This window comes from Leiobunum rupestre, chromosome 4 (genome assembly GCF_980474605.1).
Source record: "Leiobunum rupestre chromosome 4, qqLeiRupe1.1.hap1, whole genome shotgun sequence".
NCBI classification, from domain to species: Eukaryota; Metazoa; Arthropoda; class Arachnida; order Opiliones; family Sclerosomatidae; genus Leiobunum; species Leiobunum rupestre.
Window position 1 is genome coordinate 46,373,824 of NC_143387.1, and position 27,704 is coordinate 46,401,527.

At 37.6% G+C, this 27,704-nt stretch overlaps 2 protein-coding genes across 7 annotated transcripts in view; one reads left to right on the forward strand and one right to left on the reverse strand.

Moving 5' to 3' along the window:
- Positions 1–27,704, reverse strand: part of LOC149947991 (uncharacterized) — a 126,467-nt gene that overhangs the window by 36,229 nt on the left and 62,534 nt on the right. For all 6 annotated transcript variants that reach the window (XM_090172535.1, XM_090172534.1, XM_090172532.1 and 3 more), the window contains one exon: positions 9,869–9,940. In XM_090172535.1, the coding sequence (XP_090028661.1) occupies positions 9,869–9,940 (72 nt within the window). The remainder of the gene's footprint in view (positions 1–9,868; positions 9,941–27,704) is intronic.
- LOC149947992 (uncharacterized) lies at positions 16,789–18,423 on the forward strand. The gene is made up of 2 exons (XM_090172544.1): positions 16,789–16,969; positions 17,029–18,423. Exons 1-2 carry the CDS (start codon positions 16,904–16,906, stop codon positions 18,358–18,360), a joined length of 1,398 nt encoding a protein of 465 aa, XP_090028670.1. The 5' UTR covers positions 16,789–16,903; the 3' UTR covers positions 18,361–18,423.

Consider the following 27,704-nt stretch of genomic DNA (forward strand, 5'->3'; position numbering starts at 1 on the left):
CGCCTTTTATTGTAATTGAGAGACTCACCTCGTTTTGATTGAACTTGGTAATTTTACTAATTTCTACATTATAAAGGTAATACATGTTAAAACTATTATTTTATATCATAAATATACATACTAATGAACAATAATCGTGATTCTGAATAAATAATAATTTATTAATTTTCTCAATACGCTTTGAAAAACCTTAAGCCTTGTCCGCCTTTCGCGTTTAAAGTTTTAAACCAAGGATGATCTATATATCTACGTTTCAGGTTTGCCAACCGACGTTTTGGAGAGACACGGCCAACTTTGATCACGCGCTGTTCGCGATACAGCGGCCAACACATTCGTCGAAATTCCGCGGGCAAGGATTTTCCCCCTATAAACTGTACTATAACGTGTAGGAGTTCAGCGCCACGCTCGATTGTTATATCGACTTCAATGTAAAAACTATTCTAAAAATAATAATCCGCTAGGGGCGCTCACGTTATACACATCTTTTGCTCATAGGTTAACACAGAAACGTCGACGAATGAGATGGCCGCTGTAGCGCGAGAGATCAAAGTTGGCCGTGGGAGAGCAAACTACTTTTTCGCTATAAAGACTAAATATAGCGGTTACTAGATTCGCTAGTCTTAGGCCGCGTTAATTTCTTCTTTGCTCCGTGTCGAAAACAAGACGTTTCAAAAGTTTTACGTTGGTGGTATAGAGAGTTAGAAGCTTCTCTTATTATTGGCTTCTGTTATTACTTAATAATACCGAATTATTTTAATAAGATGCGCTATAAACGTGAGTTGTCTAATATTCGAAACTGAATACGTGTTTTTAAAAAGCTATTGATTGTCCTAAAACAAATGCTCACTTAAATCAAAAGCGACATAAGACCCAAAAGTGTGTCAATACGGTATAATGTTTAATGAGAGCTGGTCGCGAAGTAAAAAGAGGGGGTGGGATAGGGGGTATAAAATACGTCATCAAAATTGGAAATTTCCTCCACTTCAGCGCCGCCAAGTGAGGCGTTTTAGAACGTATGTCTACGGGGGAATAAATCGAAGAGATAAAATCGCGCCAGACCATAGACTAAATATACCGTTGCTAATACTATTCCAACTAACTAGTAGGTTATGTAGTCTATTGTGAGACTAGCTCTCAGTAAATATTTTATCGGACGCAAAGGTAGAGTTGACACACTTGTGGGTCTTATGACACTTTTGCTTAAATGAATACACAAAGGAATTTTGGGTATTTAATACGAAATCCATGTTCCAATAGTTATTTTTTATAAATTATCTTACTTTTACAAGGCTACGAGCACGCGTGTGAAGAATATACTAATAAAGCTATGTCTTGTGACGTAAGAGCAAAATTTACACAAGTTGGACAAGACCACTTTTTATTTATAAAATCAACTGTAAAGCTTGGTTTTCACTAGGGCGCGTCATAATGAATTGTTCTTTACGCACGTCAAAACGTTTGTACGTCCCAAAGTTAAGTGACGCGCCGTTACGCACGGTTGTGCAAACCAAGGCTAATAATAATCAGCTAGGATAATACCCAAGGCACCACCTTAGGCCCAAGTCATCTAACGACTTATAACGCCTTTTTATAAACAGGTGGCTGGGTTATAATGTGTAGGAGGGTGGTGGCAAGCCCTTCATTCCACGCAAGCCAACAGCTCCCTACACTAACTATTACCGTTAACCTATACAAGTTTTTATGGAAGGGGAAACCGAAGAACTCGGGGGAAAACCCCTTTAACCAGTGGGTAGAGAACTTGCAAATTCACTTACAAGGTGACATCCCGAAGTGTAACCCACCGATTATGTTCAAACTCGGGTGATTGGTAGACCTTCATGTAACTTGAAAAATTCTAAAGGGAATTTATTCAATGGGCAACCGTTTTGCCATGGCAACGAAAAACGTTTTTGACAACAAAAAATTGAAATTTTCCCATTGAGATTAACATGGGATTCTGACCGATTCCTAGCCCCCCCCCCCCCCCCCTGTGAAAAAATTTGAACAAATTTCAAAATTTCGAAAATGCCAAAAATAGAAAAACAGATAAAAATGGACAAAAAAACATAAAAACTGATCAACTTTTGATCAATTTGAGGTCAAAATCCCATGTTATTTTCAATGGGAAAATTTAATAATTTGTGTTTGTTGTCAAAAACATTTTTCGTTGCCATGGCAAAACGGTTGCTCATTGAATAAATTCCCTTTAGTATTTTTCATGATGCATGAAGGTCTACGAATCCCCCGAGTTTGAACAAAATCGGTGGGTTACACTTCGGGATGTCTCCTTGTTAGTGCCACAAGTTGGCATTGAACCCGGCTCGTCTTGCTGTGAGGCAAAACCGCTAACCACTCCGCCACCCAACCTACCATGCTGCTATATTTATATCAAGATTGAATTCGGTTGAGTGCAGAATACACATCCTGTTCGTCCTGGGGGTTTTGGGTAGAAAATCCACGCCCCTCTTCCTTTCATGGCGTAATAAAAACCACGCCCCTCGCCCTTTCTTGGTGTAATTTCGTTTTTATCGGATAATATCTTCCGGGAATCATGAAAACCGTCTATTGTCGCGGCTTCCCATTCTCGATAATAATAATAATCAGCTAGGATAATATTTGAGTCGAAATCTCCGAAATCCGCGGTGGTAATTTTTTCGCCACCGAAATTTAACGTTTGAGATCTCCCGTAAAATACATTAGGCAAAGTGCTCCACGCTATCTTCGATCCTTCGAGGTTAATATCATTTCGGGGCTCGAACGCGGTCGCGGGGTCCACTTAAAATGCAAGCCATCGCGTAATGTCAGGCGTCTTAGGACAATAGTGAGACGGGAAAATTGGACGGCCAGGAAAAAGCTCTCTATAGCCATAATCTGGAATTTATAGGCCTGACTGCGGCGAGCTTAAATCCGCTGCGGGTTGGGAATGGCTTTCCTCTTAAATGCTAATTCCGTCCCGTTTTGATTCAGTCGATAAAGCATACATTGCCGAATAAGAGTTTCTAGGGCAGCTAGATCTCTGGCGCGAATGAAGGGAATAGAAGGCCGCGTTACCATCCCGACGCTGCCGGTGTCAAGGTTCTGGAAAAACGGAAAGGTTTGCAAATTTTTACGGAACAGTGGTCATTAAAAGTCGCGGGGAAAAAAGCTCCCTTGCCGAAAGATTGCGCGCGTATAAATGGAACGCCAGAGATTGTCCGATGTAATGGAGGGTTAAAGTTCCCAACTTCCCATATACCACCTGTAGTGTTTTCCTCACTCGCGCCTGGTCGCGGAAATTGCCGGTGTCACCGTGGAAATTTACCATTCCGCGGAAATCAATCCACGCCACGCGAGAACTATATTTGGATATTGTTACGTTTGCTAACGCGTCATTTCTTCACGGTTTATGAATTAATGGTTCACTAGGTTAATTAATTCAATTTCGCGTTTAGGTTCGGGACTTTAAAGGTATTGGACCATAAGTAACGTAATTACAATAAGTATGACACTTTCTATATTGTTTTCTGACATAACGGTAATAGTAAGTGTAGGGAGCTGTTGGCTCGCGTGGCATGAAGGGCTTGTCACCACCCTCCTACGCATTGTAACCCGCCACCTGAATTAATGACTCCGATTTGGACTCGTACTCGGACTGAGTAGCGTAGTAATATATTTCGCCGTATTTAGACAATAGAGGGCTCTGTGCTGAGAACTAAACCTAGATTGCGCAATAGCTCTGAAAATGAGGTCCATGATAATTTATACTAATTGACAAACTTATTGTTACTATGTTTCTTATGGTAAGAACTATAGAAATTATTCCAGCATCGGCGCATGCTTTTATTGCATTTATTGCCCCTATAAAAATCTTAGTTAAATATTTCCAATTTAAATATTTAAAATTTTGAAAACTTTTTGACTTTAATTTGAATTTAGCGCAACGTTGCATTTAATGTCCGAATAAAAATCTCAATGAATTATTTCAAATTTAAATATTTTAAATTCTTGAAAACCTTTCGAAGGTAAGTTGATCTTTCTTTTTAATTTTACGAAATTTAATTTGAATTTAGCGCAACGTTGCATTTAATGTCCGAATAAAAATCTCAATGAAATATTTCAAATTTAAATATTTTAAATTCTTGAAAACTTTTCGAAGGTAAGTTGACCTTTCTTTTCAATTTTACGAAATTTAATTTGAATTTAGCGCAACGAAGCATTTTTTACCGAGTAACATTTTCGTGGTTGCTACGAACGCTTACAACCTGGCGTGGTCCATAAAGTAAATGCGCCCTAATTTATCCGTAATTCATTAAATGGTTTCATCACACCTGCGGACGGAGGTGATAAAAAAAGGAGAGTTGCCACGAAAGCATCCGGCCTAGTTACTTTATCCCACCGCGAAAGAAAAACGTCGCTAATTGTTTGGAGCTCTCGGATAACGATTTGTTTACGGCGACGTTAGGATGCCATTACCGTTAGCGCGGCTCTGCCTTTTTTTAAATAGCTTTTGCCGAAGTTTTCCGAAGTGAAAACCTCACTTAGGCTGAAAAGGCGCGTTCGTTCGTCGGAAGGCCGAGAATCATTTTGAATTATTCACACTCGACACCGCCCGAGCGGTTACCATGGAGACCAGCCGACCTAGAAATATAAATGCTACCGGGAATTCTACACCCGCGACAGAAACAAAACTATCCAACAACGACGCGGATGAGCTTGTCACGCTTTCTAATTCAATTTATTCCGACTTTCGAACCACCGCCGACGCCACCTCGTTCTCGCGACAAATTCCAAAGGAATCTTCGAAATTACCTTCCGCTAATTTAAAACTTTCGTTTAGGCAGATAACCCCGTTAAATTTATTTCATCCGATGATTTGAGACAAATGAAATAGTTGATTTTATAAAATAAAAGTGGTCTTGCCCAACTTGTTAAAATGTTGCTCTTACGTCACAAGACCCAGCTTTATTTGTGTATTCTTCGCACGAGCGATTTGCACGCGCGCTAGAAAAACCTATATTCCTCATAAATATATGAAACAGCATAGATACCTAACGCGGAAGAAACAGCTAGCAGAAGACCCATATTTTCTGGACGCTCTACGTAACAGTGCCATCTATCGGTGACCAAAATTAGTATTAGGCATAATAATGTTGATAGCCCTAGCGTAACGCGGAGTTGAAGTCATTGTTTTTTGTCTTTGGTGGAAAGATGGCGCTATAACGTAGCGCATCCAGAAAATACGCGTTGTCTGCTAGTTGTCACTTCCGTATCACTCCCTCGTAGAATTGTGGATCTATACTATTTCATATATCTATGATATTCCTTTGGCGACTGTAACGCGCGCTCATAGACTTGTAAAAGTAAGAGCCTCATTTCAAAAAGAATAAAAATAAATATGGCCCCAAAAATTAACATCAGATAAATTTGAAATGGAAAATATTAATTCAATAAGTGAATTTCAATACTATCTGACATCACCATGACCTCGGTGACCCATGACATTAAGTATAGAGTTATTAAATTACGGTAATTTAGGAAATCAGTAAATTACGCGGTAATTTACCGCGTAATTTACCGTGTTGCGGTAAATTACCGTAATTTTATTTTTTTTTAAAAAGGTTTTTTTTTACGATTAAATCAAGGAATAAAAAGAAGAAACCGTTTGTTGCTCAAAATATTTCTGAATAACTAGGTCTACTTTCTTTTATTTTACTCATTTTTACCAAATAAAACTTTAATTACTTATTTAAATGATATGAAATTATAGAAATAAAACTATATTCTTTCGCTAGACTACTTCGAAGTAACGCTAAGCCAACGCATATGCTCGGAATAACCAAGTGAAAATAAAACTAACATTTTAGCAGACCACAGATGAATTATGAATGTGATTTTTCTTAAACAGGGATAGACATAAGTATTCTTCCTATTAAACGTATCAAACTATTCTAAGACGGCCTTCGACTCCTTGGAAATACGCAACCAAAACGAATCTAGGTGGCGCGGCGGTGCCTAGCTCTTCGAGTTAGTGCGTTACGCCTATGACCTAGTGTTTGCTGGAGTTAAATTACATTATTAAACGATGCAAAAATCCACTAAAACGCGAATAACGTTAGGTTTTGAGTTTTGTAATCTTGCGCGACGTATTTTAGGTACATTTTAGCCCGAAAGATCAAAGAAAATTGAGAAAGTGAAACACGAGTACGATGGTAAATTACCATGGTAATTTATCATAGTAAATTACCCTGATTACCAGGGTAATTACCATTTTTGTAATTTACCTGAGAAAATTGTAAATTACTGTTGCCAGGGTAATTTACCGCGTAAATTACGAGGGTAAATTACCGATTCGTATCTCTAATTAAGTACCATCCTAATAGTTATTTTTGAAGCCAATAGATGACGATGCGGTTATTGAAACTCGCTTAAAAATAAAAACTTGTAGCGGCTAACGTTAATAGTAAGCGTAGGTATAGCTGTCGGCTCGCGTGGCATGAAGGGTTGGCCACCACCCTCCTACGCGTTGTAACCCGGCCACCTGTTTAAAGACATTATAAGTCGCTAGATGACGGCCTAAGGTGGTGCCTATAGGGTATTAGCCTAGCTGATTATTATTATTATTATTATTATTCACCACAAAGTAATTAAAGGATGAAAGACATTCAGAAGTTATAATAATATGCATAAACTATAATAACTGTAGTAAGTCGCGGCGCAATGGTTTTGCTAAGAGCTCGCTTATGTGCCAAATTCTTACAAGGGCTCGCGAAGTACCCGCAACATTTTTCTCGGATTGAAAACATTTTACAATGTTGAATCTTGTTTCTTCAACGCGCTTAAATATAATTTACTAAGCAGAAATAGGCCAAACATTAAAAGTCTATGATTATACAGTCTCTTGGAATATGATAAATGGAAATGTGTCTTGAACTACGACACCGTGAACGCATCAAACTATTGTTGTGATAAACGTTGAAGGTTTTCTTATTCATTCGCAACATTGTTCAATACGGAGGGAAAATGTTAAGCTCGCACGCGATATAAATTATTGGGTTTTTTGAAGCTTTCTCATCTGTTTCAAACAATGCGACTCCTTTTTGTCTGGGCGAAACAAATTACGGTGTAATTTGGCGAGGAAGGCTGCAAAATGTTATTAAAAAATAACTCGAATCTATCGCGAAGAAAATATTATGTTATCATAAGGTATAATGTTTACTCTATTAAAAACATTTCCAAAGAGTGTGAAAATAACCATTATTATCTTGTTGCAAATATTATTCATAATTTTTTCTGTTTATATTTCTAACGATTACCATTGTTTTACGAACTCAAACACTTATTTGTCAGGAAGCTATTTACGACTATTTGTTATGTTTGAAACGGTTCGTAATTCAAATCAAACATTGAAATATGTTGTACACATTGTTCATAATTATTTTCTGTTTATATTTGTAAGCATTACGATTGTTTTATTCAAGAAAATACTCATTTCAAACGTAGCATTGAACACATACGTATTTATGACTTAAAATTAACGCACTAAGTATTTGCGAGGGATAAATATAATATCTTTCCTCATTTTTAAAACAGAACCATCTCAGTTCAATATGCCTCAAATAACTTTCGCGCCGAATATTTATTATTATTATTTTATAAGTTACCTTTCGTCAGAATCGATAGTGAAAATTTGTCTTACTAAAATCGACGAAACCCCCGCGGCGAAATGCCATACGGGATAGAAATTTTAAGAAGAAATTCCATTTAATTGAAGCATTTCCATGATAAATTATACGCCACGGGAGTCCCGAATAGGAGCGAAAAATGAATTTAAATGGGTATAAATTAATTGGAAATATAAGCCATTAAAATATTGCGAGGCGACACTGACTGTTTCGAAACAATAATTAGAAATCCCGAAAAGAAGTTGAAACACCTAATTACGAACAATGAAAGAGAGACCTTCAATTGACTACGAGCAACGCTTGAAACTATCCAGCTCTTTCTATAATATTGTAAATAGACGTGGTTTCCGATTCGGTCAATTGGCACGAAGCATTGCTTTCTATAACGCGGGCGGTTCTGTTTTTAAAGGGCCAATTAGTCTGAAACAAAAACAACCACCCTTTCAGTTTAGCGGTTGAACCCTTCGCGAAATCTTCCCGGCTAACTGCGGTGACCTGAAATTGGAGCTATAGAGGTTAAAGAAGGAGAAAACCAAAAGAAAGAAAATGAAGAGATTACATTTCAGAATGGGCCTTCAAAGAATGTCGTTGTTTCGGATACACGCCGTTCCCGATTCCGAAAGAACAAAAAACAGTTAGTTAGCTAGTTAGTATACGATTCGCAGCTTTTAAGTCTCACTTCTGGCTTTTGACACCGAGCTCGATCTAATTTATTTCGCTAACGAAAATCCCGTTTTTGAGGCTTTTGAACTTTTCTCGCGAAACGATCTTTGGCGAACCTTTTCGGATTTCCGTCTAGACGCGTGACGTTCCTAATTGCCCCGAATTAACGAGGATGAAAATTGTCTAATTAAATCTGGTAATTAATGGGATAACGTAATTAAACTTGACGTTTATTCGAAATAATTCTATATTACGTTTATCTATATTTAAAGGTAATGAGTTATTCCACTCCATATTTTCTGTACATTTCACGGTTGATAATTGAATTAACTTGTTTAACTCCGTACGCAATTTACCATTTTGCGCTATTTACAAATTCTATTATATAATTAAACGGTGTAAAATAATTTATAACAATCTTAGGGCTACGGTCGTCTGTCTTGGTAGCGGACATACCCGAAAATTTTACGACGCTTCTCTTAAACTGGAAACAATGTTCTGGAGTTTTTGCGGGCCAATTTGGAATTTGTTCAGTCGGTTTGATATTTATTTCTGTTGCGTTTTTCAAGAGCAGATATATTTATAATTGTATGAATTAAATAATAATAAAATAAAATAATAATAATCAACTAGGCTAATACCCAAGGCACCATCTTAGGCCCAAGTCATCTAGCGATTTATAATGCCTTTAAATTTAAATAATGCCACGTGAGCCAATCCTACACTAACTATTACAGTTAACCTCTACACGTTTGAGGTGAGTGTCAAAATTATTCAATAACCCCCATTATTAGCATATTTGTCCATTGCATTCTTGCTGGATAAACGTCATTTTGAAATTGTTATTTTATCTTCTCATTTGTCACGAAAAATTCGATTAGACATGTTAAAGCGCCTCTCGAAAACGTGAACGGCGAACTGATAGATTGTTCAGAATAAAGCTTCAGCTACAAGTTTCACCTTAACGTTTTCGAGGGGTGGATTAACCCGTCTTTTATTTAAAGATGAAATAAAATCTTTGTATATTAAACGTAGAAAATGAGATATACCTTCAAAACGTATTTTGACCTGTTATAGTAGCCAAACAATGTTTGATTTTGTTTTCGTGACTGCTCTTATTCAAAGAAAGTTTATTTTACAAGAATCACCGAGGAATATATTTCTAAGACAGTCGCGTTAAACGTCAATCATTTTAATCTATTAAAAACGTAAAACCGCCACGGGCAAGCGAACGTCAAAACAGAATATAGAAATGACACGAGAAAAGAGGAACATCAAATCAAACAATATCCATTTATCCAGCGCGTAAATCGATAAAAACTTGAAAACGGGGCAAAAAAAGTGAGAGTGGCGGGTCACAAAAAGTTCAGGGGCGCGGGAAGGGAGCGAAAGGGAACGATGCTGCGGGAACGACGCTGGTCTGGATGAGAAAGGACCAACCTAGATTCGGCTCAGACGGGGCAATTACTAAAGCGGGATATCGTAACATTCGACAAAAATACCGAAAAAGAAAGGATGAGAAACGAATGGAAAATGTCACTTACGTTGAAGTTGTCGTCGCATTGCACTTGGGCGATGTCCGGCCTGTTGTAGAGTTTCAGGTCTTGCAGCACCCCCTTAAAGAGAAACAAAACAGTCAAATGACGCAGTAGACACTTGGCACCGATCAGGTGTAGCGCGCAGCGTCCCGCCGAATCCCGTCTTTGTCGCGACCAGGACAAGGATCTGCCGGGCCTTCCGACAGCCCTCAACCGCGATCCCATTGAGTTCCTCCTGAGTGTCAGGCGCGCACGTTTCGCCCGAGAATCGAGCCGCTGGGTCAGCTACGCGGATCGCTCTTTTCCGACGTCAACACCGGTTGCCGGTTGCCGTCAATGTGAAATTCCAGCGGGCTGCTTTTGGAGAGAGAGTGAGAGAGAGAGAGAGAACTATCCGCCTGTATACAACTTTGTCGAGTCTACCCTTCTCTCTCTCTCTAGAGAGCGCTCGGACCCGTTAGAGGCACCCTTTAATCATCTCGGTGCTCCAGAAGCGGCTCCGGATAGCTGTCTCGTTGCGTGTGTTTGGCCTCCGCGGACGTCCCGAAGGAGATCGACCCTTTCATTTCTTCACAAATGGGATTTACTTTTGTTACGTTATTTCCGCGAATTTTTACATTTTTAGAAAACGCTTAATGGTGGCCCTCCCTCGTAAGCGTCGTTTACCCATCCCGGAGTTTTAGGAAATTTCTTCAGTGACCCATATCCTTTTTAATAGCATTTGGGGGGATGCCTTGCCTGTAAAAAAAGAGAGGAATCCGACGTTTTTTTTCTTCTTCTATTTTATAAATGGTTTTCACGTACCCATGTACGGCAGGGGGCGCCACGTTTTTAGGTTTACCTCACTATCGTCGGTAATAATAAGAAAGTGAAAGGAGGCAAAAAGGGTTGAAGCGAGGGGTAAGAGACTGGGCCCCACCGTAATCGAATTCTCCTCGGACTCTTTTATCGATTTATTAGAAGATATCGATTTGGAAACTGGCCAAGCGAAACAACTGTATTAGCTTTGCCTCATTTCTATACAACGCTATTTTTTTAAGGTTATGACAAAAATCGCGAAACTTATTATCCTTTACCACGATAAATATTTAGAGAGATACGTTAACGGCTTCGGGAGCTCTTATTTTGACCACGCTACTTTATTCGATTGGTCAGTTTTCCCCCCCACACGAGGCAAAACTGTCCTTATTAAACGAAATTGTATACCCCACCCATATTGATATTTATTTGACGCGAGCCGTTGTAGCTCTAAAAGAGAACTATTGTATTTTTGTATCGATGTAACTGGATTTTACGCGTAAACAGTGAAAAGTTCGCGTGCCAATACGAAATAAGTTATCGCCGCGAAGAAATTGATTTTGTTGAAAACTCGGAACTTTTTTCTCGACAATCTTTTCTTCCAAAATATCGCTCTTGACTTCGCTTTTGTAAAAATTCGACGAGTCGAATACACGCTATTCCTTTCCATTGAAATTGATCCGAATGACATTTCGACGCTACTTCTAGGGATCAAAATAACAACGTCGCGTTCATTTTCACCCACGAAGACAAACCCGGCCGTATATATGTCCGTTAATATTTACTATTCCCAATACTCATTTTTACTTTGCAAATAATTAATATTTACTATTCCCAATACTCATTTTTACTTTGAAAATAATTAATATTTACTATTCCCAATTTACACATTTTTCCTTTGCTAATAATTAATATTTACTATTTCCAATACTCATTTTTACTTTGAAAATAATTAATATTTACTATTCCCAATACTCATTTTTACTTTGAAAATAATTAATATTTACTATTCCCAATTTACTCATTTTTCCTTTGAAAATAATTAATATTTACTATTTCCAATACTCATTTTTACTTTGAAAATAATTAATATTTACTATTCCCAATACTCATTTTTACTTTGAAAATAATTAATATTTACTATTCCCAATTTACTCATTTTTCCTTTGCTAATAATTAATATTTACAATTCCCAATACTCATTTTTCCTTTGCTAATAATTAATATTTACTATTCCCAATACTCATTTTTACTTTGAAAATAATTAATATTTACTATTCCCAATACTCATTTTTACTTTGATAATAATTAATATTTACTATTCCCAATACTCATTTTTACTTTGAAAATACACATCTGAATAATGTAATATGTAGTGGATCAGACAAGTGTTTTGGAAATTATTAATTTCCCAAATGAAACAAAAAGTTGTTCCGGATAGTATTGCACTAATTTACCAAATACGCGTATGAGGAAAAGCCTGACAGTCAATTGAAACTGAAGTAATAGTAAAATAGTACATAGTGATTATTATTTAAAAAAGAGTTAATTGGAATGCAAATCTATATGCTAGTATAATTGAAATATTACAAGAAAAGCTTCGTTAAATTTGCATATATTTCTTATAAATATCCTATTATGAATTATTAATTAAATTAATTATAATTAAGGTCTAATATTTATTTGTTTTAACTAAACTTTTCTCGCGCATATATTTCATATAAATATCCTATTATGAATTATTAATTAAATTAATTATAATAAGGGCCTAATATTTATTTGTCTTAACTAAACTTTTCTGGCGCATATATTTCATATAAATATCCTATTATGAATTATTAATTAAATTAATTATAATTAATGTCTAATATTTATTTGTTTTAACTACACTTTTATTGGGCATATATTTCATCTAAATATCCTATTATGAATTATTAATTAAATTAATTATAATTAGGGCAAAATATTTATTTGTTTTAAATAAACTTTTCTTGTGCACTTTTTAAATATCATTGTCTTTGTCTTTTTAATTAATCCTATTTGGATAACTAACTTTGTGACATGTTTCAAACCGCCTTGCAGTTAATCTCTGATGATGAGTGTTTGCTAATGTACTTTTCCAATTTTCGCTGGTTCGTTTTAGCGAATAATAATAACGTTTTACGTTTAAGGGAACATCCTGTATATAGTAATAAAAGCATCGACGGTAGACTGTCGACTATCAGTGACAAAACATCAGATGAGCCTGATAACAAAACGGATTTGGGAGACATACGTTTTTGGGGGTTTTTTTACGTCTAGTAAAATGCTTTCGGAATAGGAATTACTTTATCAGGTAATTTTACTATCGCAAATCGATAAAAGCGTCGGGCGCTGGGCTATAATATCTTCTTAGAAACCTCAAAAGAGGTAAGAATAAAACCCCCCTCAGCGGAGGGGACGTCTTAACCGCGGAGGCTTCTACGAGGCATAAATACCGGCCGCTTTCCCTTTCGCGGGATGTCAACGATACTTCTTAGCTCCCGAGGCTCGCCAATGTCACCAAGGTCGATTCCTTCTTACGTAAAAATGACAGACCGGTTCTACACCGTAGATCCGAATGAGCCGTTTAAACGGGGATAGAAAATCTCCAAAGACTCGAAGTTGACCCTGCCTCTGATCCCCGAATAGCCTTTATATTCGTTGCTCGAGGTTATTTCCAATTCTTAAAAAGACCGTTTAAGAAAGTCCCTCATTCGGACCTCACGCGAAGACTCGTTTCCGAATGACAGCGTATATAACCCAATTATCGGCTTTTTAAATTTAATAGATTGGTGATTAGCGAATACCCTAACGTTGGTGGAATCTGGGCTAACAGTTAATCCACTTACGTCGTTAGGTTTTGGATTAAATTCCATTTACTCCATGAAAGAATTATCGACGTGAAAACCCAAATGAACGTTTAAGACGACCTTCGCTAGGACTATTAAAGAAATATCCACTTCCTCGAAGTAATTAATTTTTATATAACTTTCACACTTTATACGTGGCAGATGTAGAGTCACAAATTGAAATAATAATAACTTAATAATTGGAGGACGGTATTTCTTTACAGTCATTTTCTAAATGGAATACGTACTCTTTTCATTTTCCATCAGGTAGCGGCTCGTCCGTTATTGACGAATAATCAGAACGGAAAGCCTAGCCATTAAAACACCATTAATACCATTTTGCTCCGTTTCAAACGAATCTATTGAGACTGTTATGATCCAGCCAATAATCTATAAATTCAAATTATCGAGCTTAAAAATAAAAACCAAGAACCCAGGTTTTGAGTTGTTTTTAAATCGTTAATAAAAATAAATATTTTACATTTACATCTTTTTCAAATTCATTTATTTCCCTCTAAACATCTACCGCGCGAGGAAACCCAAAAATAATTCATTAATTTTATTTTATTCCATAATACATATGATTAAAATATAGTTGCATGCAGGGTGTCCTAATAATCAAGATTAAAAATTTCATCATTATTTTGTACTGCCAAAACTAAAAGTTTTCTTTTAAACAGATTTAACAATGATTTAACCATACGAGGGTGTCATAATAATAAACATTAAAATTTTAATCGCTTTTAATTAGTGTTGTTAGTCGGAAAATTTTCCGTATTTTTCCGAAAAAAAATATAAAAAAGTTTTAATTCCATGATTAGTCTAACATTGTTTGCAAATTTAAATAAAGCGGCATTTTCGCTTCATTTTTTTGAATCTAAAAGTAAAACTAAAGCTGTAGACTAGCCTTAAAGGGAATATAACCTCAGGTATTTGGTGTGGAACACCAACGTTTGAAGCTCTGGCCGCTCTTGCCTTTGGCTTTAAAAATGTTTGGCGCCACTGTACAGGGAAACTTGAAAAATTAACGGGGTCTTCCATAAAGATTGCTTTGCAGGTTATATTCACTTTAAACTGATTAACAATGTAAGACTATTATTACTAATTAATGTAGTATGTTTACTGATATTAGACATTTTATATCGATAAAAAGTTAAAAACATTAAAAACCCTTAAAGTAATTTATGTTTCAATTTTTATTTTTTCCGATTTGCGGAAAATTTTCCGCATTTTATTTTTCCCGAAAATTAACAACAACCTTTGTTCAGAAAAAGCTACAAGTTTGATTTTAAACAGATTTATTCTAATAATCAAAGTGGCGATCTACTAAGAAGCAACCCAAACAGTTATTTTATTTAACCACTTTTAAATAATTTAAATTAAATGATTTACGTTATTTTTAACGAACGAATGTTTTATCTTTTCGCGAAGATTTCATCCGGAAAATTACATTTAGGGTACTTTTATAAACTTAGTTTGGTCAATTACAAATTCAAAGAATCAATTTCTTTTTTAAATAAAGTAATTTCCCGTTTAAACTATCGATAAGGTTCGCGAAACGGAGCGTATCTTCCTTCCAGTCACGAAACTGGACATAAATTTCCAGAGAGGCGATTTGGGCAAATTATATCCGGAGAAAGTTTCCCCAGCAATATCAAACTACTTTTAACGAGGGACAGAGAGCCTTTCCAAATGATGTCGTTTATTTCCCTAATCGATCGACCAGCCAGACCTCTCTTTTCCTTTTCGAAGTTCTACCGAATTTTCAGTTTCTTCGGGAAAATATACTAGATTCCGGATACGAGAGAGCTCTTTCAAAATCAAAATTATTCGCTAAAAAAATTGCGAAGCCAGAGTCGAAACCTTTACTCGCGTGAGATAATATTGTATGTGACGACAGACTAATTACGGCGAGGTCGTTATTCTCTTAAACGGATTCCAAGGATGGGTGTCTTAATTATATACATTTTGGGACTTCCTTGACATAAGTATGGCGGCGCGTTTGATAGAGCAAACTAGTTCAACTTAAAAGTGGAGTATCGCCATTTTTAAAACTGAAATTAAGGAGATAATTCCTTAAATGCTTGGCAATTAATTAAAATTAATTAAAAGAGTACTTTAAAATGTGTTTCATCCAGCGTTGACAAGGGATTTTAGCTATTGAAGGACGTGGGGTAAAATTGATTTATCTTAAAACACGTAAAGTAAATCACAAGTAAAACAATATTTTACAGGACCTTAGATACAGTTTCCCTACGCACAGGGTTTCCACACGTCAGGGAAAACAGGGAAATTAGGGAATTGAAAAATGTGCCTAAAAAGTCAGGGAAAGGTCCGGGAATTCAATTTTCTCTTGACACTTTTTGAAGGTAATTTTGCTCTAAATCTATGACAAATTCAATGATTCTCATTTATTCGAGGGGTAAGACACTCTGCGAACTCGGTGTACACTGCCGTACCTTTGACAGTGCTAATTGGAACTCGCAAACTCTTGAAAATATGTACCTTTAACAGTGCTAAATGCACGAACTCGGTGTACAGATTATCTGAGACTGTCTTACCCCTCGCGTTTATTTCCTTTAAAGTTTGGCTAATTTTTTCAACATTGCAATAGCCTTTATACTGTGATATAAGTCCATTTAAATTTATTAACTTCTGATAAAAGTAAAATATAAAATAAAAATTTTTACCTTAAAAAGTCAAGGAAAATCTCTTAAAATGGTCAGGGAATTTCAATCTGAAAATTTTAGGGCAACCCTCACGTAGCTCAGGTCATTTCTAAGCTTATTTTTATATATATATAGATTCGTCTGCTTTATATTCTATTTCAGATAACACAGGGCAGGAAATAAGGATTTTTCAAAATAGACACAACATTACAAACAGATTTTTTATAACACTCCAAAAAAGCGCTACAAAAAAGCGATAGATTGTATTTCAAATGTACAATGTTAAGTATCCGATTTCTCCCACCATTGTTATTTCTATAGTAACAAAAATCACGTGACTGGCTCTGACCAACGAGATTGCTTAACCCTATCAGAAACGTTTTTTTTTTTCATATTGCAAGAATGGATCTCTTCAATCATAGATAAATGTTTTTTTTAACAAATTGTAGAAAACCAATTTTGGTATAATTATTTTTTTAGCTTTTATTTTACGACACTGCCTCGTTCTAATTTTTTTCTTAATACCCATAAGGCCAGAGCACGGTGCTAATAGGCGTTTGGTCTACGTAAAGGTCAGAATTAAAAAACTTAATTGATTAATCGAAATCTTTAAGAAAGCTCGAACAGTCATCGAAAGTTATATATCTCTTACAGCCAGACACTCGAAAGGTTGGACGGTCACGCGTTTATGTATCTTGTGCATAATGAATACGAATTGTTTAATGGATTGTGGAATTTTATTTTTCTTCCTTATTATACTGACTTTGATGGTAAGTGATTATCCTTCTAGCATTATGAAATATAACTAACTCTTTATGGTATATCGTAGGATGTTTCTTCCTGCATACCTTCGAAAGCCCGATTAAGCTGCGAGAATAAATCTGCTGAGAAGTTGTACCCGGTGGTACTTTCCGGCTGCATCTTCTACTTCTCATGCGAAAAATCGATCAATCGGGGACTAGTTCCAGTTCCGCATCCATGTCCGCCTAGTCTTCTGTTCGACTTCAAGATTCAAACGTGCGTCGTACCCAATGATAATTACCAGTGCCTAGAGGAAGACGACGAAGAACGCTGCGAGTCCAAGTGCGACTGCAAACTCTGCTACTGTCACGAAAGCCTTTGCGAATCAGACTGCGACGATTACTATAAACGTTGGTGCAGAGGTCGCCGATCAAGGTCACCGGAAATATCAGCTCCCAAAAACTCTTCCGATCAAGCGATTCCAATTTTTATCAACGCGACTTTCGAATGTTCGGACAAGTATGCCGGCGTATATTATAGTGATCCTCAATTTGACTGCAGAGTGTTTCATACTTGCGTTCAAAAGAGACTAGGAGGTCCGGTACATCGAAAGAGCAATCTCTGTCCCGGAGAAACCGCTTTTGACCAAATCAAATTGTCCTGCCGTCCGATGGGGTCATTCGACTGCAAAAGCGTCACCAAGTGGTACTTTCTCCGATCGTCATCGTCCGAGAAACCGTCCGTCCCCGCCAAGATCGCCGCGTTCAATCGACTACCAATCGACGATAAACCTAACTTATCATTCACGGAAGTCGTTGCCCATTCTGACACTGATTCACCAAAGCCCGCGAAGAGGCCAACCACCAGTAGCGAAGTGTCGGGACAGCCTAATTTTCCTGCCATACCTATAATATCTACCATTAACCCTTCAACCCAATATAGCCTCGAATCGCTAGAGTTGAAAGGTCAGCTGCCCACTTGTTCTTATTATCGGTGTTGCCCCGGATTCTGCCCGCCATGCCACGAAATCTGTCCGCACGGCCCTTGTAGCGATAACTGGTGCGAGAACTATTTTGACCTTTCGAACGAAGATCTCTCCGCGTACATTAGCCCGGAAAAAAATGATTTTCAAGACCATATTTTGTATTTCGGTGAAACTTCTCCCGTAGCTGATGATTTGGCGGCGAGAAGCCCGAGTGTAGTTCGTCGGGATACGTGCGAGGGAAAAGTACACGGTGGACTTTACGCTAATATAACTTCGAACTGCAAGTCCTATTACTCTTGTACTGACGGCACTTCTAGAGAGAATCTGATCGAACACACTACCTATTGCCCAAAAGGCACTTACTTCAACCAAAAAACACTTTTTTGCGATTGGAAATTAAATTTCCCTTGCGTTGAATCGAACCTTTATTTTTAAATAATGTAATAATTTGCGCTAAATAACTTGGAAAATGTTTTAAATAAAGAGTGATATTTTAAATATCTGGTTTTTAATGAGTTCTGTTTTACACCACCCTAAATTATTTCATTTGAGCATCTACATAAAGCTTAACTTTAAAATAAAATAATTGAGTTTTATGGTCCGAGAGCGCTTAACTTGGTCCTAAACATCAATTTTTTTATTGAAGAGTTTAATAGCTTAGACCAGTATAAGACCATAAGTAAAGTAAAACACATTTAGTATGACAATATATTTATCGTCGGTAAATTTACTACCAGACTAAACGTGTGATTGCGATAAATAAGAGTAAAGACTTAGTTCAGCAATGAAGTTAGTGTTTATAGTTGTAATTTAAGCGTTCGGATTCCATAATTTTACATGATTTTGCCAAAGTAAACGTTACTTTTACTGACTAAATTACTATATATTTTAATAAACCTTGGATGATAAGACAAATAAGCTATTAGTGGCGATTTCTCAAACTTCCTTACCTGACACCTAGGAGCAACAAACCCAAGGAGAACGCAGCTAGCCTTTAAACACGCTAACGAAGGGTTGTGTACAAATTTCATTGGACGAGCGTCACGAGCCTTTACGCTGAACGTTTTACGGGCGGGGGGGGGGGGGGGAACAATTTCCAAATTTTCCCCTTCCGACGGCAGCAGGCGCTAAAATGTACACCAGAAAATCAACGACTTTTGACGGGTTGCGTTCTCCTTGTGTGGGGTGTTTGTTGCTCATAGCTGACACTTACAACGGCTAGACACAGTTCACAGAGTACTCAGTTCTTAGCCACGTTATAATTTTAATGGTCATTGTCGATACAGACGATTAGCCCAGGGATAATAGAAAATGTCATACTTAAGCTTCTTATTTTACTTATGCCAAGACCAAAATAGGCAAAACGACCGAAGCCTTTCGAGATCCGTGGTCGTAAGCGCGTCCCCAATTCGTTCGGAACGTATCTAATTTGGATAAATGTCGAACGAAAGAACGGTTGCTTTACCAAAAGTCCAATAAAGCAAATACCCATTTTAGGTCAAACTGGCTACTTAAGGGGACATTGGAGGAATTCTATAAAAGCGAAGGCGTCGTTTAAGGCGCGGAAAGGGCCTTTTTTTCATTTCCGTTCTTATTGGAATTTTGGTGGCCGTTTAGATTTGACGAGAGAGCGCTTCGATTGAAAACTTAACCAAGCGATGTTTTCGTTGAGGTTAAAAGCGATTCTATCCGAATTTTCGCATGGTCGAAGCGAAATTCTCTCGGGTAAGTTGGTCGCGCGCGCGTTCGCCACCATATTCGACGACGAGCCGCTTTCCGATTGGTTCAAATCGAATTCGTCTATTCGGAGCTCGTAGCGTGGCGTCCAGGCGTGAAATCAAAAGGGAAAGGTGCCGAGATTACGAGCCCAATGTCGCGCCTACGCGGAGATCCCTGACTTAGGCGCCAAGCCGAACCCGACCGGGCCTCCCCCCACGAGCGAGCGACCGACGAGCCGCGTGATCCACGAGCTGTGGCCGAAAAATCACAAAGACGTGAAATTGGAAGAGGTTTTATAGGAAGGAATCTTCGCGAGGGCTAATCAAACTTAGCCCCGGAAAACGTCTAGCCCAGGGTTATTCCAATTTACGCAGTTTTCTTTTGGCCGGATATTTTGTTAGCGGGAATTCAACCGTTCACTTTGGTTAAGTGGGAAGGGTCGCTAGCTAATGGTGGTTAAATTTAAAAAATATAAGTACCGCGCTATTTCTGACTGGTTCCGATGTATCCATCGATGAAGTACTCGACTGAAAATCTTCGAATCGAGCTGTAACGAGTTTGTTTGCTTTTCGTATCGAAATAAATCACGGCGTTGGAAAAAAGCGAGCGCCACCTGTCACGTAACGGAAGCATTATTTTTATCCGCGTCTTCTGTTGGGAAGAGCGGTGACTGGTGTCAGCTAATCTGGCTTTCATCTCGCAACAACGCCTACGGTTGAAGCTACGGTAGCGAAACTTTCAGCCAAAAACAACAACATAGTCCATTTGTTTTAGCCAGCAGGGTGTACCTCCGCGCGTTGCAACGGAGGTTCGAAAAAGAAGTCGTTCTCTTCGCCGTGTCTGGACGGGTCATCCTTTTATCAAACAACGATGATAAAAATTTCCTCTCCAATTGTATTATCAATTAGCTAATAACACCACCACTAGCAAAATTGAAGGAAATTTTATCAACATTATACAGAGTACCCACGAACAAAGTTTTGATGTCATTAACGTCTAAAATGTGTTTTCTTTCAATTTATTTTTTAATGAAGAAACTGCTTATTTCAAAATAAATGAGATACGAGGGGCTAACCACTTCCCGTAATCGGTGTACACCCTAACTGTAATGATTACGTAATCTTCTATAATCTTTTGTACTCATTCGTAATCCTTTGTAATTTTCGTACTCATCTGTAATCACCCGTAATCATTATGAAATCACGCGTACTCATCTGTAATCACGTGTAATCATTTGTAATAGCGCGTAATCATCTGTAATAGCGCCTAATCATCTGTAATCACGCGTATTCATTGGAATTCTCCCGTACTCAATTACTCATCTGTAACAATTTAAAATTTTGGGTTGTCTGTGTATTCATCGTAATCATTCTGTACTCATCGTAATCATTCTGTTCTCATCGTAATCATTCTGTACTCATCGTAATCATTCTGTTCTCATCGTAATCATTATGTACTCATCGTAATCATTCTGTTCTCATCGTAATCATTATGTACTCATCGTAATCATTCTGTACTCATCGTAATCATTCTGTTCTCATCGCAATCATTCTGTACTCATCGTAATCATTCTGTTCTCATCGTAATCATTCTGTACTCATCGTAATCATTCTGTTCTCATCGTTATCATTCTGTACTCATCGTAATCATTCTGTACTCATCGTGTCATTCTGTACTCATCGTGTCATTCTGTACTCATCGTGTCATTCTGTACTCATCGTAATCATTCTGTACTCATCGTAATCATTCTGTACTCATCGTAATCATTCTGTACTCATCGTATCATTCTGTACTCATCGTAATCATTCTGTACTCATCGTATCATTCTGTACTCATCGTAATCATGTGTACTCATCGTAATCATCAATGATTACGTAATCGGTGTACAGGCAAATTCTTACTGTTTAGCCCCTCGATGAGATATGTTACTTTTTTGTCTCTAGCCCGAGAAAACTCTGAGTGCCATACTGGAATTGTACATTGTTCATACTTTCCAATATTGGACATTCATTTTGCCAACAATGCAGTATGGAATGACTAACAATGATGGAAGTAAATCCAAAAATAGTAGGGAATCCTCCAGGGAAGTCAAAGCCGCTGAACCATTATTCACCGTCTTAAGGGGGACCCTTTTTCTGTTCGTGAAAGCTTCAGAGAATGAAAGCTCTGTTTTGTTGACGGGAGTTCTTATTTCCGAAGAAAATAATACAACGGGTGTCGCTTCTCGCTCTGTATCTAAAGTTTGCGACGCAAATTTTTATCAACTCTACTAAAAGTGTATTTTAATTATTAGTTAAATATTTTTGGCTCTAGGGTTTCCCTAGCGTCAGCAAAGACAAGAAGGATTATCGTTTTGGACGTTCAATTCTATTCCAGATATAAGAATGTCTAGGGTTATGATTATACGTTACAGAAATAAGTACGCGGATGTCGGGTGTCCAAGTAATATATTTTAAAAACCAATGGTAAAAAATACGCTCGAATAAAAAGAAAAGCAATTAAATAAAATATACACGACACTAAAATAAACTGGGCATGCAAATAAAATTCGTTTCGCGGGAATCACGTGGGGAGCTAGTAACGCGGGCTCTCTCTCTCTAAAATTAATTTAAAGTCTTTCTTGGCTTTGGCTCACCAAAGATGAATACACTCAATCGCTGGGTCGGTGTCAGGTGACCTGGAATTTGTTGCCTGGCGACTTCGGATATGGACTGGCTCCAGCTGACTTCCGTTCGTACCGCCATGTTGGCTGATGTACGTGAGCCTCGGAATCCATTTCGCTTTTTTAAGTCTTTTATAATTCAAACTTCTATTAACTCTGCCAGAATTCTTTTTTCGCAATCTCGACCTTTTGTCTTAGCCCGGGACTACTTGTCTCCGGACTCTTTATACAATTTCCACTCAGCAAACCTGAGGGACTCTGACTAAAAATTGGCCAACTCTCTGGTTTTGTTCTTCGGGGATGTCACGTGAAATAATTTTAGGTTAAGTTAAGTTGGATGGAAGCTAGTAGTTGATAGTCGGTAGTAGAAATTGGTGACGGCCGGTGACACGTTTCCGCGTGTGGTACCACTTTTTGGTCCCAAGGCCCTTTCGGGAGAGCAGAGAGTAGAGTGTCTTTAAAACAAAATCCGATGCCGAAGTATGTAGAGGGAGTAAATATCGAAGAATAGAGAGAGAGAGAGAGGGGGGGTTCAGTGGCGCACAATAGGACAAGATGTGGACCGCGCATAAAACACCGTATGTATAGGAGAGACATTAATGATAAACATTTGGGCTTGGACACCCGTACGGGGATAGCAATTGTTGATTTTATAAAATAAAAAGGATTCTTGCCCAACTTGTTAAAATCTGTTGCTCTTACGTCACAAGACACAGCTTTATTAGTATATTTTTAGAAGGCGACAGTTCCGACCGAAAAACGATAAAACCGGGGAAAAAATATTTAGTTCACGAGATGGCGCTGCAGGTAGGTTCAACCAAGCGGTTCTGAGATTCTCGAGTCGGGGGGGGGGGGGGATAAAATACGAAATTTTGTTGCTTATAATAAATCAAATAAAGTACTGGAAATATTAACTTCCTCTATCCATTTAAATGGTTTTTAACCAATTTTAGGTTGGTGACAGTTCTCCTTTAAAGTAAAATGCCAGGGGATAATGATAATGCTTTCTGCATGTGGGAAAACTTAAAAGTCAAGATGCTAGGATAATATACGAAAAGATACATTAAAGGTCCGCCAGATGTTTTATAAAATCAATGGTGACGTTAAGAATATAGAAAAATTAAAACTATTTTAATAAATTAAGAGTTATAAAATTAAGTTTCGCACTACTTTGACTAAGTTGAGCGAGCAACATCTTCCGGTAGATTGGCGCGATTGTAAGTTCTTAACGGAATCGCGTTTCCAACTTCCAAGACGAAAATCGTTAAGGTTCTCTCTCGGGTGACAATTCAAAGTGAATGGGTGTATGGAAAAGCTAAAAAAAGGTGCAAATCAAGCGGATAAATATCGGAGATTCGGAGGGAAACTTCTACAAGTGGCGACGGCCGGATGGGCGGTCAATTGGGAGGTTTCGCAAATCTCATTAATAAAGGCTCTCGCGAACGGGCTCCGATAAGAGGGAGAATTTACGACGGCCCGTAATCCAAATGCGAACTCGGTAAAGCGATTCTTAAGCGACCAGAGATTCCACGAGGGGGCACGCTCTCGTGGAATCGCGAAGGCCAACAATGAAGGTAAGCTCGTTATATTTTATTCCCTAAAACCGATAATTTAAATAAACCCTACAATAAAACGTATAAGGATAAGTTGTATTTCTAAGATATATTTATGCCTAGAGAAAAATTAAAAGGCAGATATCGAGAAATATTTACTTCGGCAACGTAAGACAAGCTACTAGTTTAATAATATTTAAATAATACTTAAGACAAGCTACTAGTTTAATAATATTTAAATAATACGACTGATACTTCATGTTTTTGAAAACAATATTTTAATAGTATAATTTGAAAAACATTTAAAATTATAACATTAAAATAATGTTTTAAAAACCATTAAGTCGTATTATTTAAATATTAATATCATATTGACCATGGACATCAAATGCAATTCATACAAGCTACTAGTTTATTTATCTTTGTTGAATTTTTTCCTCTCAAATTTAAGGTAGTCAATTTTACATTCTCATTCGAAAATGGTTTTCATTATGAAAGCTTAATTTTCAATCTTTGACTTTTAGAATAAATTATCTGGCGACTGAGATTTCTCACCGTTGCTACCTGGAAGTTGCATACAGCGCCCAGTTCGTTTTGCGGCGTGTTGTGAATTTCGTATTCAGGTCGATAGGTTTTCTTAGATGTTAACGAGGTTTGAAGGCCCTTTAAGACAATTTCTTTCAACTTTTTCATCTTTCTAACCCTTTCGAATTGTAAATAAACTCAATTTCCCGAAAGTTAATAATGTAGACTATAACTCAAAACTCCGTTACGTAATTTGGAACCGCTAAAACAGAGTATGCCTACCTCAAGGATGGAAATTTCTAATTTAATGGTTAAAATGATTAAGAAATTATATTAGACCTAAAGCACATTTTTTGCATCAATACCGTGACGTTTTGGCACTAGTCACAGTGAAAACCATACTGCATTTTTTTTGCGTCAACGTTCGTTGCCACTGCGGTTTGGCTTTACCACACGTATAGTAAACCAGCCTGAGACAATTAGACACTCTCTCCTATAGCTTCTGATATTTTCAACTCTTTTTAGTGGTTTGTTGCTGAGGTAGAATTCCTAAAATTGTTAGGGTCTTCATCTGTTTTTACGGTAAAATATTCCTCGTTGAATTATATATTTGGTTTATTTTTTCAAACTCGGGGGTTTGATAGACCATCGTGTAACTTGAAAAACTCTTTAGGGAAATGTCTCCATAGGCAACCGTTTTGCCATGGCAACCAAAAATGTTTTTGACAACACAAAATGGAAATTTTACCATTAAATATAACATGGGAATCTGACCAATTTTAAGGGTACCCCAGGGCTGTTAAAATTTTAATCAATTTCGAACTTTTTCATTATTTTTTTATTTATATTTTCGATTTTTAGCATTTTAAAAAATTTAAATTTTTTAACATTTTTACAGGTACCCTTAAAATTGCTCAGATTCCCATGTTATTTTGAATGGGAAAAATTCCATTTTGTGTTGTCAAAAACATTTTTGGTTGCCATGGCCAAACGGTTGCCTATGGAGACATTTCCCTTAAGGGTTTTTCAAGTTACATGAAGGTTCTACCCCCGAGTTTGAACAAAATCGGTGAGTTACACTTCGGGATGTCTCCTTGTAAGTATAAATAAATGCAGTCTCGATGTTGCAATAAATATATCGTGCCCATTAAAACTAAGCGGTTCTAGAGCTAAACATTGTTTTCTATACTGTTAGTGTGTAGAAATTAGAATTTAAAAATATACCAATAGTACGTGCGAGAAAGTTAGGTTAGTCATAGTTCATTAAATTAAGTTAAGAAATAAAATGGATTCCAACGAATTTGATTAAAAAAAACCTCAGCCATACGCGGCTTACTGGTTAATTTTATTACCATTAATTAAACTTTGAAAGAACCAATTTCAAAAATTAAAGGTATAAAACTCACTAAGCCTAATCATTTAACCGACAACAACGGCGCCATTTTGTCAAATTGAACGCGAACGCTCCAGCTTCTCAACGAAACTACGTCGGAAAGTTTGTCCACGTTGAACTAAAATTACCCCTGATTTTCCTATTATCACAATTGTCAGTATTAACGCGTGCTTTTTAAAGCCTGAACAGTGAGTCCACTTCGATTCTTGGTCCGTGCTCCCAATCTTCCTCAAGTGAGTCAGAATTTATAACCCGGTGTACCTAGCAACAGGGACCATGCCACCGGAGGCCTATCATGATAGTGCCCTACGCCAGCGTCCCCAAGCCCGGACAGGTGACAAATCCAGCATGGGTAGTAGCACCCTACTACGGATGGTCGCACCTTAGACGCGAGCTACTCAACCCAGCAGAAGGTGCAGCAATGGGTGGACCAATTCCCACTTCGCACGCAGCAGTGGGATTAAGAACGGATGCTGTAGCAACCCCAGCCGACACCCTACCTACGTAGATAAAGAGTTAAACCCTTTGGAGAGAGCTCCTAAAGGGGAACGACGGACACACAGCGGTCCACATAACCCGGCACAGCTGGCACCGGAGATCCTGGTGTGCCCCAAAAGGCCACGAAACAGGACCACCGTGAATATCAAATCAGCCCGCGGTATCTCATGGTTCCCTAAAATTGACGTCTTTCGACGTGATTGAAGAGCACGCCGGTGACTTGTTTCCTTCCCCCTTTCTCGTTCCGTGGGAAATTCAACCAAAGAAAACTATAAAATTATCATTCTGCAGGGTTGCCACACGTCAGGGAAAACAGGGAAAATTCGGGGAATTTAAAAATGGGCCTGAAAGGTCAGGGAATTTTAAGAATTTGTAAAGAGTCAGGGAAAAGTCAGGGAGTTCAGTTTAATCTTGAAATTTTTTAATGTAATTTTAATCTAGATCTATGGCAAATTCTGCTATTATTATTTAAATCCTTGAAAGGTTTTTTAACGTTGAAATAACTTTCGTACTGAAGTATAAGTTGATAAAATTTATTAACTTCTGATAAATGTAAAAGTTAAAAACTGTCTAATTATGACCTTAAAAGGTCGGGGAAAATACCTTAAAATGGTCAGGGAAAACAGGGAATAGTCAGGGAATTTGAATCGGAGAATATTGTGGCAACCCTGTTCTGTCTTAAACTAACTTTAAACTTTTAATAGAATCCTCCGCAAGATTCTACAATCTCAAAATCAGATTTAGCTTTTTCGAAAAGCGAATTTCCTCCCACTTAAAGTTGGATAACTACAAATTATCTGTTGTCCTTCGTTCCCTCTCATTGTTACCTCTCCGAGGGGACTATGTCCCCTAGGAGGGGTTTTACAATCACTGTGTCTGTCTGTCTGTCTGTCTGTCTGGGCTGCGAACGCGTACGCATTTTCGGGGCAAAATGTAGTCACTGCGTTCGCAGTTTCTTGGAAATAGGGAAAGCTTTTTCCAAAAGAGCCCTCTTTTTGTCATTGGGTATAGTATAAATCTTATTCAATTTGCTTTAATATCGGGCGGGATTCGAACCCGAGCCCTCCTGCACGATATGTGAGCGTTCTACCACAGAACCACGGATACGAGGAGAGGTACGCTTTGGCTTGCAAACTTGTTTTAACATACTGTCTTCAAATTTTTGATGAAAAAAGTTCCCAAGACACATTTTTTTGGAAATAGATTGTTTGCTAAAGTCGGTGGCTGAAAATTCCTTTCCCTAACCTATCGCGTTTAAAAACTGCGGTGATGCTCGTAAAACTTGACATTTTACCGCACATTGTCGTCCATTTTGAGTCCTTGTTCTACAGACAATACACGAAAGATACGAAGGAACGTCAATGGACTATATAATATTCTAAACATTCCCCGCAGGTGGTATTTAAATCCCCCAAATTTAGAGTTTTAA